The 10,599-nt window shown below is 40.3% G+C and overlaps 1 protein-coding gene across 1 annotated transcript; it reads left to right on the top strand.

Moving 5' to 3' along the window:
- Positions 1–1,339: 1,339 nt before the first annotated feature.
- On the top strand, positions 1,340–10,277 carry C4BPB (complement component 4 binding protein beta). The gene is made up of 6 exons (XM_008685067.2): positions 1,340–1,652; positions 2,387–2,557; positions 3,909–4,085; positions 7,470–7,563; positions 9,388–9,514; positions 10,081–10,277. The coding sequence occupies exons 1-6, from the start codon at positions 1,595–1,597 to the stop codon at positions 10,222–10,224; spliced, it is 771 nt and encodes a 256-aa protein (XP_008683289.1). The 5' UTR covers positions 1,340–1,594; the 3' UTR covers positions 10,225–10,277.
- The last annotated feature ends 322 nt before the right edge of the window (positions 10,278–10,599 follow it).

Raw genomic sequence — 10,599 nt, 5'->3', positions numbered from 1 at the left:
TGTCACGTTATTTACTCTTTTGAGAACTATACTCTAAAAGGTGCTTGCAGGGGCTCCTGGGTGGCTCAGTTGGTTAAGCGGCTGCCTTCGGCTCAGGTCATGATCCTGGGGTCCTGGGACTGAGTCTCACATCGGGCTCCCTGCTCAGCAGAGAGCCTGCTTCTCCCTCTGCCTGCCGCTCCCCCTGCTTGTGCTCTCTCTCTCTCTGACAAATAAATAAATAAAATCTTTGAAAAATAAATAAAAGGTGCTTGCACTATAGGAACTCACATATTTGTTGAGTGAGGAGCATACGTTGTGGAAAAACCATAAAGGCAGTATACAGTAAATTATAAATTATAAATTATCAGTATGGATTTGAGGGGCTGCGGTAGAGTTTCTGTGTGACTGTGTTCTTTTTATTTGTCCTGCGTTGCTCTTATGTACCTAGCAGACAATTCTGCTTTGCATTATGGAGTGCCCGTGAAAGAAATACACATGGGGCACGATCCTTGTCCTCGAGTTGTTAACAGTCTTGTGTGGGAAAAAGACACGAACGAATCATCATAAAGTAATGATAATGAACGGAGAAGAGAAAAACAATTAAGACCTTACCGTGTCCTTATGCTTTATATTTATTATGATGCTTTATATTATTTGATTAAAACCTAAAATTTTGGAAGAGCTTTACCCCCAATTTTATAATCGCAGCAGGACAACCAGCTAATTGCTGTAATCGTCCTGAAGAAGAAGGTGGGAGCCCCAAAGCAATTTCACATGTTTTAATTCTTGAGACCAAAGCTTTTCCTTCATGTCCCTCTTACTTCGTTTGGTTTTCTCTGGACTCAGGCTAAATCCTGACCCCCAAAGCCGACAGAAGGGGACCCCTGGCGCTGGCCTGGCAAATGCGGACAGGGTGTTGCTGTAGGACTTTGGAGTCTTTCTCAGGCTTGGACACCATCAGGATCAGCTCCTTGCTGGAAGCTGTCGATCTGGAAGGTCAGAGGCAAGGTAAGTTAGTTTACTTCCTTGAGCTGTCCAGTTTCCAGTGTTCGGTGCTGCCAGGACACCTGGTATTTGAGAGACAGGAAGGACGTGGTGCTCAGAGCCGGGTTTCAGTTGCGAAAGCGCTAGAGATCGGTCCCCCCCTCCTGCCCCCGCCTGCAAAGCTGGAGGGAGTTGCAGAAGCTGGACCGTAAACACTAGCAAATATTGACCGAAGTGAGGGTCATGGCTAAACCCTCTGGTCCGGGTCTGTTGTAGCAGGATAAGCCCGCAGTTCAAAGGAACTGGTCAACTGGATTTGCATAACGGAACCCTGGAGATTTCTAAAACTGAGTTTTAAAACTGGCAGCTCATCAACCTTCCCCCTACTTCGTGTTTTTGCAGAATCCCTCCCTGTACTAATTTCCTCATAGCTGTTCGTATTTCCTGCTCTAGGATTTACTTTTTTTTTTTTTTTTAAATTCTTCCAGGAAAGAGAAATCAAGACAACCTCTTCTCTAGGAGGGAGGTGGTTGGTATCCTAAGCGGTGTGAGAAGATCTACTTTGATCCAAACCAGGTGTGGTCTGGTTTGAGTTCATTCCAGCCTGGGTCAAGCAACTGACCACAAGATGTTTTTTCGGTTTGTGTGCTGTCTTGTGGTTGTGTGGCTGATTTCTGCCTCAGATGGTGCGTATGCTTAAGATTGGTTTATAAGGCACTTGATATCACTCGGTGGGGTATGAGGCATTCTGTCTACGGTTTTAATGAAATTTAAGTTAATGAAATGTATTTCCTTTATTGAAAAATCTCAAATTACTTGGCCTAATGCCCTGTATCAGCAGGGGCTTAGTAAATATTTATTTTTTTCAAAAAAATTATTTATTTATTTGACAAGGAGCGGGACAGAGAGCGAGAGAGGGAGAGAGAGAGAGAGAGAGCTCGAGCAGGGGAAGCAGCAGAGGGAGAGGGAGAGAAGCAGGGAGCCCAATGCGGGGCCCCATCCCAGGACCCCAGGATCATGACCTGAGCTGAAGGCAGAGGCTTAACTGGTGCTGCAGGGGCTTAGTAAATATTTAATGATGATTCTACTCTAGGACGTGGGTGGTTAACTGTTTACTTTCCCTTTCTGTTCTGGGAGCAAAAGGTACCAATTTCAAAATCTTGGGAGGTCTTATCTGTTATCAACTCCAGGAACACTCTTTGGAAAGGGGATTGTTTCTTTAGGGGTAGATAGATAACTTATGGCTGAATTTGAGTGAATCCAGTTATCCTTTTGAAAACAAAAGTTTGGGAATTATTGGGAAGGGAAGGAAGTGGATGGACATAGACATCAGCAAAAGACACCTGGATGGCAGTCTAACAGGGCTTCCTCATGGCACATGACATGTCAAGTGAATCTGTTATCTTCTTCCTCCTAACAGAGAGCTGTCCAGAATCTCCCTCCGTGGAAAATGGCATAATTGTTATAGAGGAGGCAGAAGGACAAGTTCTGGGAACTTCCATTTGTATCAAGGGCTATCACCTGGTAGGAGAGAAAATCCGTTTTTGCAATGCCTCTATGGAGTGGAATGCTCCAGTTCCCACTTGTCGACGTAAGTTTGATCTTCCTGTTTCTTTGTACATCTTGTCATCCCACTTGATTCTTTCACATCCTACTTCCAGTCAGCCATGTTCAAACTTTATAAGAAAAAAATTCTCGGGGCGCCTGGGTGGCTCAGTTGGCTAAGCATCTGCCTTTGGCTCAAGTCATGATCCCAGGGTGCTGGGATCGAGCCCTGCATCAGGCTCCCTGCTCAGTGGGAAACCTGCTTCTCCCTGACCCTCTCCCTCTGCTACTCCCCCTGCTTATGCTTGCTTGCTCTCTCTCTCTGTCAAATAAATAAATAAAATCTTTAAAAAAAATTCTCAATTTCTAGGAATTCATTTTTAAAGCACTCTAGGGTGGAACTGCTCTTAGAAGCTACATGCTCAGCTCTTGCTCGGTATTGATTCCATTAATTGATTAATTGATTGAATTAATAGATACAATCGACCCTGCAGGAAGAAAAGAATTTCTTCCATATATTAAAACTACCTTCTTTGGCCTATAATTTGTTTAATATCACACTCCCTTAAAATTTTTATGTTATAAAAAATTTTAAACATATATAAAAGACGAAAGAGTAAAATCAACTCACATACTTATCACTTACCTTCAACAATTATCCGCATATAACTAATCTTTTCTCTTCTACAATTCTGTTTTGTATTATTATTACTTTGAAGTAAATATGTCATATTCTATTTCATCCATTATATAACTTTTGAACTGGGAAAAATTTATATTCTCAACTTACAAATGAGATCGAAGCGATTTGCTCAAGTTCACAAAACTCATTTGTGATGTCCGTGGAGACAGAGAATCACTAGTCAATACTGTTATTACTACTCTTTTTAGGACAAGCTGGGTTTGTTCTCCCCACCAATATGTTTACCTTTATTTATAGGACCAAATTCATCTCTCTCTGCATTCTCTTCTGTTCTTTTCACCTGGGGAAAAACAAAATGAAACAAAGTAAAACATGTTGAGTGATGTGTACATTTGACTGGAGGAGAAGGAAGGGAACCGTTGCCTCAAGCATAGGGTGAAGATTTTCAGCAGTGCTTAACAGGAGGACGAACACACTATCGATCATTTCCAGTTATACGCTTCATTACTTTTAGTAAGTTCAAGTCATCTGTCAGCCTTGTGCATGATGACCAAGACCTTTCCTGCCACTCTCAGGCGAGCCTACTCTTTTGGCATCCGGCATCCATGTGGTTTGGTACGATGTACCAGCACGGTTCGTAGTCCCTATTACAAAACACTGTTCTAGTTCTGATTTCTGATTTCTCAGTGAAGTCTGAGGAGGTCTCGCCTTTGCAGAGGGGTCCTTTCCCATCACTTCCTGTTTTCTTCTTCAGTGGGCCACTGTCCTGACCCTGTGCTGGTGAATGGTGAACCCAGTTCCCTGGGTCCTGTGAATGTGAGTGACAAAATCACGTTTAAGTGCAATGAGCACTACATCCTCGAGGGCAGCAACTGGAGTGAGTGCCTGGACAACCACACCTGGATGCCTCCCTTACCCATCTGCAAAAGCAGTAAGTAGGAGACGAACAAGCGCAAATCCAACGATACCCATCAGATCCCTCACGTTTTGTACCTGGGAAGTTTTGGGAGCTAGGAAGCAGCCAAGAAACAAGTGGGGCTCACAGAGCCAAGCCTCACCTCAAATGCTGTGTTCTGTGAAACGAACAACAGCCAAACAATAAACGCTTTTTGCTTTTTTTTCCCCGCAAGTAGGATTCCTCTCCTACTAAGTCCAACACGAGATAGTTTGGGGCATCTGACATTTTTTTTTTTAATTTCATGATAATGTTCTTATTTGAAGAATACGCAAAAATGGGGGAAAAGGACCGTAACTCATCCATTGCAAAATTACATAAAATAAGAGAGAAAAGTACATCCTTTTTTTTATATTTTATTTTTTAATAATTTTTATTTTGTTATATTTGTCACCATACAGTACATCCCCAGTTTTTGATGCAATGTTCCATGATTCATTACTTGCATATAACACCCAGTGCACCATGCAATACGTGCCCTCCTTACTACCCATCACCAGTCTATCCCATTCCCCCACCCCCTCCCCTCTGAAGCCCTCAGTTTGTTTCCCAGAGTCCACAGTCTCTCATGGTTCATTCCCCCTTCTGTTTACCCCCCCTTCATTCTTCCCTTCCTTCTCCTACCTATCTTCCTATTTCTTATGTTCCATAAATGAGTGAAACCGTATGATAGCTGTCTTTCTCTGCTTATTTCACTTAGCATAATCTCCTCCAGTCCTGTCCACGTGGCTGCAAATGTTGGGTAATCGTTCTTTCTGATGGCTGAGTAATATTCCATTGTATATATGGACCACATCTTCTTAATCCAGTCATCTGTTGAAGGGCATCTCGGCTCCTTCCACAATTTAGCTATTGTGGACAATGCTGCTATGAACATTGGGGTGCATATGGCCCTTCTCTTCACTACGTCTGTATCTTTGGGGTAAATACCCAGTAGTGCAATGGCTGGATCATAGGGTAGCTCAATTTTTAACTTTTTGAGGGACCTCCACACTGTTTTCCAAAGTTGCTGTACCAACTTATTTTCCTACCAACAGTGTTGTTGTTTTAATTTGCATTTCCTGATGACACACTCTCACTTTCCATCTGTAGATCTTCTTTGGTGAGGTGTCCGTTAAAGTCTTTGGCCCATTTTTTAATCAGGTGGTTTTCTTATTGTTAAGTTTAAAGAGTTCCTTGTATACTTTGGATAACAGTCCTTTTAAGATTTGTCTTTTGCAAATATTTTCTCCCAGCCGATGGCTGGTCTTCTCATTCTCTTGATATGTCCTTCACAGCACAGAAGTTTTCAACTTTAATGAATTCCAGCTGATTATTTCATGGATGGTGTCTTTACTGTTGTATCTAAAAAGGCATACATCCTTATACCCAAGGTCATCTAGGGTTTCTCCTACATTATCTTCTAGGTTTTGCATAGTTTTGCATTTTACATTCAAGCCTATGATCCACTTTGAGTTAATTTTTTTGCAGGATATAGTAGTTTAAAAGCACAAACTATAGTTAGCCTCTTTTAGGGAGCTTGTGGTTACTTAAAACATGCATATATATGACACACAGTTAAATTACAAGCATATACCATCATCATTAGCTTGATGCAAGTTTAAAGTATTTATTTCTTCCAGCCTTTTCTGTTTCACTTTTTTGTTTTTCTTTTAATTCAATACTTCCTATCCTAGTGCTGAAATGCAGAATCTCTGTTTTTTTGTGTGTGTGTTAATTCATTGCCTAATTTTAGGGGAAGCTCCTTAGGTCCCTGAGTAAAGCAGATTTTTTTTTTTCTGTTTACACCCAAGATCTATATCATTTCCTTCGGTTCAAAACTGTACTCTTAAATGTTGCCAGGAGAACCAGTGTAACCTAGAGTTCCTTAGTCAATTCATTGAAATTCTTTTTCCTTCCCTCTACACAGCTTTTGAATTCGGTTTTTGATCTTTTTATAAAGATTTATAAATTAACATATAATATATTATTGGTTTCGGAGGTACAGGTCTGTGAGTCTTATATAATACCCATTGGTCATTATAACACATACCCTCCCCAATGTCCATAACCCAGTTACCCCAATCCCTCTACCCCCTCCCTTCCAGCAACTCTCAGTTTGTTTCTTATGATTAAGAGTCTCTTATGGTTTGTCTCCCTCTCTGGTTTCATCTTGTTTTATTTTTTCCTCTCTTCCCCTATTATCCTCTGTTCTGTTTCTTAGATTCCATATATCAGTGGGATCATATGAAAATTGTCTTTCTCTGATTGACTTATTTCACTTAGCATAATACCTTCTAGTTCCATCCAGGTCATTGCAAATGGCAAGATTTCATTTTTTCGGATGGCTGTCCATTATATATATATACCACATCTTTATCCATTCATCTGTCATTGGACATCTGGGCTCTTCAAAAGTTATTTATTAACTGCTCAAAGAAAACATCTGTGTTGCAGAAAAAAATACAGAAAACAAAAGAAAACATTTAATTACCTACAAACCTACTACCCACAAATAACAGAATACTTTGATATGTAATTTTCAGCCTTTTTTACTGTTCATATATGTTTATGCATGAGTGTGTTTTACAAGAATAGTATTATATCTTATTATTATAATTACATTTCTGTTTGTAAGCATTATTATAATACATAGTATTATGTACTATGTACTGTACTAATACATGTTCTTTTATGCTTTGCTGTTTTGCTCAACTATTTGTTTTGTATATTTGAATACAACTATTAGCATTTATGTTTCCATAAGTATACACCTACATAATCATTCTTAATTTACACTTTAATCTTGATCAGCATGTTTAGACTCGTGTCAGAGCTCAAAGGGACTTTAGAGATAATATTATTTAAACTGCTCATCTTATGGCATAGGAAGGAAGAAAAGAAGGATGAAATAGTGCTTAGTGGAAGAGCCAGAACCGAAATTCACAACATCTAATACTTTGACTCCTCTTGTTTGATCCCCACTGTATTCTCCCTGTTTCTGAAGCTCTCATATTGCACAATTCTGTCCCACAGAGAATTTCAGCGTCCATTTGAACTCACACGATTTATCTCCTGTCTCAGGGAGTTATTTCTCCCACCTCTACCTCTGGTTTTAATTTTTTTTTTCTTGTACACTGACAGTCTCTACAACTCACACTGCCTTTCCTCAAGCTCATGCAAATCAGAAAGCACTCTCAAATTGCTGATGAAACTGAGAATAAGCAGGGGGAGAGGATCTTTCCCATGGATAAATACAATTTGACCAGAAGGAAATGAATGGAGAATGTGTTCCCATATCCCATGTGGCCGGTTACATTCAGGGGGTGCTGTTAACTGACTACAACTCATGACTGTCACTCTTGTGCTCCTGTCTCCCAGGAGACTGTGGCCCTCCTGGGAATCCAGCTCATGGCTATTTTGAAGGAACAGATTTCAACTCAGGGTCTACCATTACTTATCACTGTGAAGACAGGTAAGTGTATGCAGCCTTTCAAATGCAAGATCCTGCCCATGACTGGTAGCATTGTTTTGGGGAATAACCTAGTTCATCTCACCTTATGCCCTATTTCCTACTGCGTCAGGAATCCGACCTCATGTTGATTTTGAGAGCTGCTTCAGCCCACTGCCAGCTCTCCCCACTCTCTAGAAGACAGGCTGATCCTCTTATTTATCCTAGAGAAGATATTTTAAATGTATATTTTTCTAAAGAATCTCAGAACAAAAACTCAAAGAAATATAGAACAGATGGAACTGCAGAAAGAGAATGATTTATTGTTCCAGCCTGCCGCCCACCCCAATCTGGTTTCCTATTTGCAGTTACTTGAATAAATAAATAAATAAATAAATAAATAAATAAATAAATTTAAATAATATACATTTATTTATATTTAATATCAATTTAAATTGATATTATTTAATTTAAAATTTAAATATGTATATTTAAAGAATATATATATATATTCTTTAAAAAAAAGGAAAAGAAAGAGAATGATTTATAGAACCTTAATACATCCTAATTAGAGTCTAACCTAACTTAGACTACCTGATCACCCACCTTATAGATCTCCTACTCTTTCCTTGGCTTCAGTCTTATTAGCTCAGGGTCATGTCTCTACATTAGCATTTCAATCTCATTATATACTTCCAGTGGACTTTGCAGTCAACTCTTGTTTTTCTGACGAAAAGCTGTAGCTCTTTCATAAGATTTATGTGAGGGTTATCCTCAGCTTTCCACTGCTTTGTGGAGGGCAGATGGCAGATGCTTTTTTAAGTTATTGAATGATGACGTGCTTCTTCCCTCATCTTCCCCACCCAACAACTGTGTAAACACATATACTCAGAATTTCTCACTTCTCCATGTTTCATGGGTTGAATTGTCACTTGGGTCCTCTCCACCCCCAAGGAAAGTGGTTTTAGTTGATTACTGTTTGGTAATACTGATGAGGGAACAGAAGGCTGGCTGAAGACAAAGCAGAAGCTGACACCCTGCAATCCCCCCTCCCCCAATGTATGCAACATTCCTCGGCACTGCTGGCTGCGCTAAAACTAAGGAAAGGAAAAAAACAAATGGTTAACTGACAGAGATCACAGTCCTTCAAGATCCATAATTCTCCCTCAGTTTACACATGTCCTAGTGATTTACAAGGAAGAAGCTTTCTTATCCATAGCCTAACTTCCAGAGACCCATAATTCAGTTTCCTGAAGCCCTAACATTACCATCCCCTCCATAAAATTGAGGGAAGCTGAGGCAGAAGGAAATGTAAGTAAAATGGAATTTCTTTTAAACCTGAAGCCCATTGACAAGGACTTGTGATCATTCCTCCGGGAGACTCCCAACTGTCTTCATGTTAGTGCCTCATTAGAGGGAGAGACAGCTTTGGCTTGACAATAGCAAGGCCTCCAATACCCTGCAAGTCTTTAACATACGAAAGTACTTTCCCAGCCTACCTTTTTTTCCTTACCTCCCCCAACCCCATGGTATATAATCAGCTGCCCCTCACAACCCGGGGCAGCAGCTCTTTCTGCCCACGGGTCCTGTCCCCATGCTTTAATAAACCACCATTTTGCACCAAAGACCCCTCAAGAATTCTTTCTTGGTCGTTGGCTCCAAACTCCACCCCACTGAACCTCTCCTATATCCCACAACCTCATCAGTACTTAAGCACGCATCAAGGCTCAAGGAGGTGGATTCTATCACAGTAGGAAATACTGAAATACAACGATACAAAACCAGCCTTAGTTGCCCAGTTTAGAAGGTAGGAAGGCTAAGTGTTGTTGCCATTCTGATTTTGCTCAGGTACCGCTTAGTAGGCGTGCAGGACCAACAGTGCATTGACGGGGAGTGGAGCAGTGCACTTCCAGTCTGCGAGTTGATCCAAGAAGCTCCCAAACCAGCTCCACAGAGTGATTTTGAGAAGGCACTTGTAAGTAGTAGGCTTTGTCTGTCTTGTTCAGAGTTGTATCTCCAGGGCCTGGCATCACTCCTGGAGCACGCTCAGTAAATATCTGTTCAATGTGGGATGTTTTTGAAGGGTTGTTAGAAGGAGGCTCATAAACTATTAACTCACATTTTTATATATAATATGGAAGTTCTCATTTGCCACCATCATCACAAGCCCCTCGTGAGGACCTGTTGGTAGGAGTTATTGTCTCATAGATTTTATAGAGCAAGCTTTATAAACTCGTGTCTTAGACCTGTATGTATTGCTGTGAAAAGTCTCTAAAATTCTTCTAGATTCCAAAAACCACTGACTAGATCAATTTTCATTGAGATGCCTCTTTTAGTTTATATTTATTGCTGGGATAATAATAAGTATATAAAAGCCAGAAGATTTTAATGATTTATCATGTTGAAGACCCGGATTTGTATTTAAGCTGGCTGGTTCTGAGCTCCCAGTCAGGGACCTAAGCACTACTCATTAGCTTCGGATTATACAAATCCATCGCAGTTCTTAAGTTGTAACTTAAAATTTTTTCTTCTTTTCTTCAGTTTGCCTTTCAGGAGAATAAAGAAATTTGCAAAGCCATAAAGAACTTTGTGCAAAGACTAAAGGAAAATGGCTTAACGATGGAGGAACTAAAACATTCTTTGGAAATAAAGAAAGCTGAGTTGGAGGCAAAAATGACATTGTAGCTGAGCAGACTAGGTAATAGAAATGCACCTATGAATAAATTTTCTCTTGGTTCTACAACTGGTTTGGGATTTTTCTCATTAGACTGGAACGCAACTTCATAGTAACCAACTGCAGTTGCATAAAGCACTGTGTGTGTGTGTGTGTGTGTGTGTGTGTGTGTGTGTGTGTGTGTGTTGCTCTCAGAATGTGGAAAGACCAAGTGTGGTGGTTGTCTGCTTAAGACCAGAATTAGCTGCCTATAAGGAGAATGGGAAGCTCAGATCAAAGGTAAGCATATGCGTCATATTTTAATGAGACACGAAGGGTGAGGCAAAAAATAACCTCAAATTAACCAAAACTTATGAAGCAAAAATTAACCGCTCACTTTGAAAAAA

Source organism: Ursus maritimus, unplaced genomic scaffold, assembly GCF_017311325.1.
Source record: "Ursus maritimus isolate PB19 unplaced genomic scaffold, ASM1731132v1 scaffold_2, whole genome shotgun sequence".
Lineage (NCBI taxonomy): Eukaryota > Metazoa > Chordata > Mammalia > Carnivora > Ursidae > Ursus > Ursus maritimus.
The sequence above is the reverse complement of the archived record's forward strand: the minus strand, read 5'-3'. Positions and strand labels throughout refer to the sequence as shown.

What these genes read in the sequence shown, in the direction of transcription:
- C4BPB (XM_008685067.2), top strand. Translation starts at nt 1,595, where the DNA reads ATGTTTTTTCGGTTTGTGTGCTGTCTTGTGGTTGTGTGGCTGATTTCT. An exon ending in TCCAGTTCCCACTTGTCGAC is followed by an intron (nt 2,558 to 3,908) that starts GTAAGTTTGATC and finishes TTTCTTCTTCAG; the next exon opens with TGGGCCACTGTCCTGACCCT. An exon ending in ACTTATCACTGTGAAGACAG is followed by an intron (nt 7,564 to 9,387) that starts GTAAGTGTATGC and finishes GATTTTGCTCAG; the next exon opens with GTACCGCTTAGTAGGCGTGC.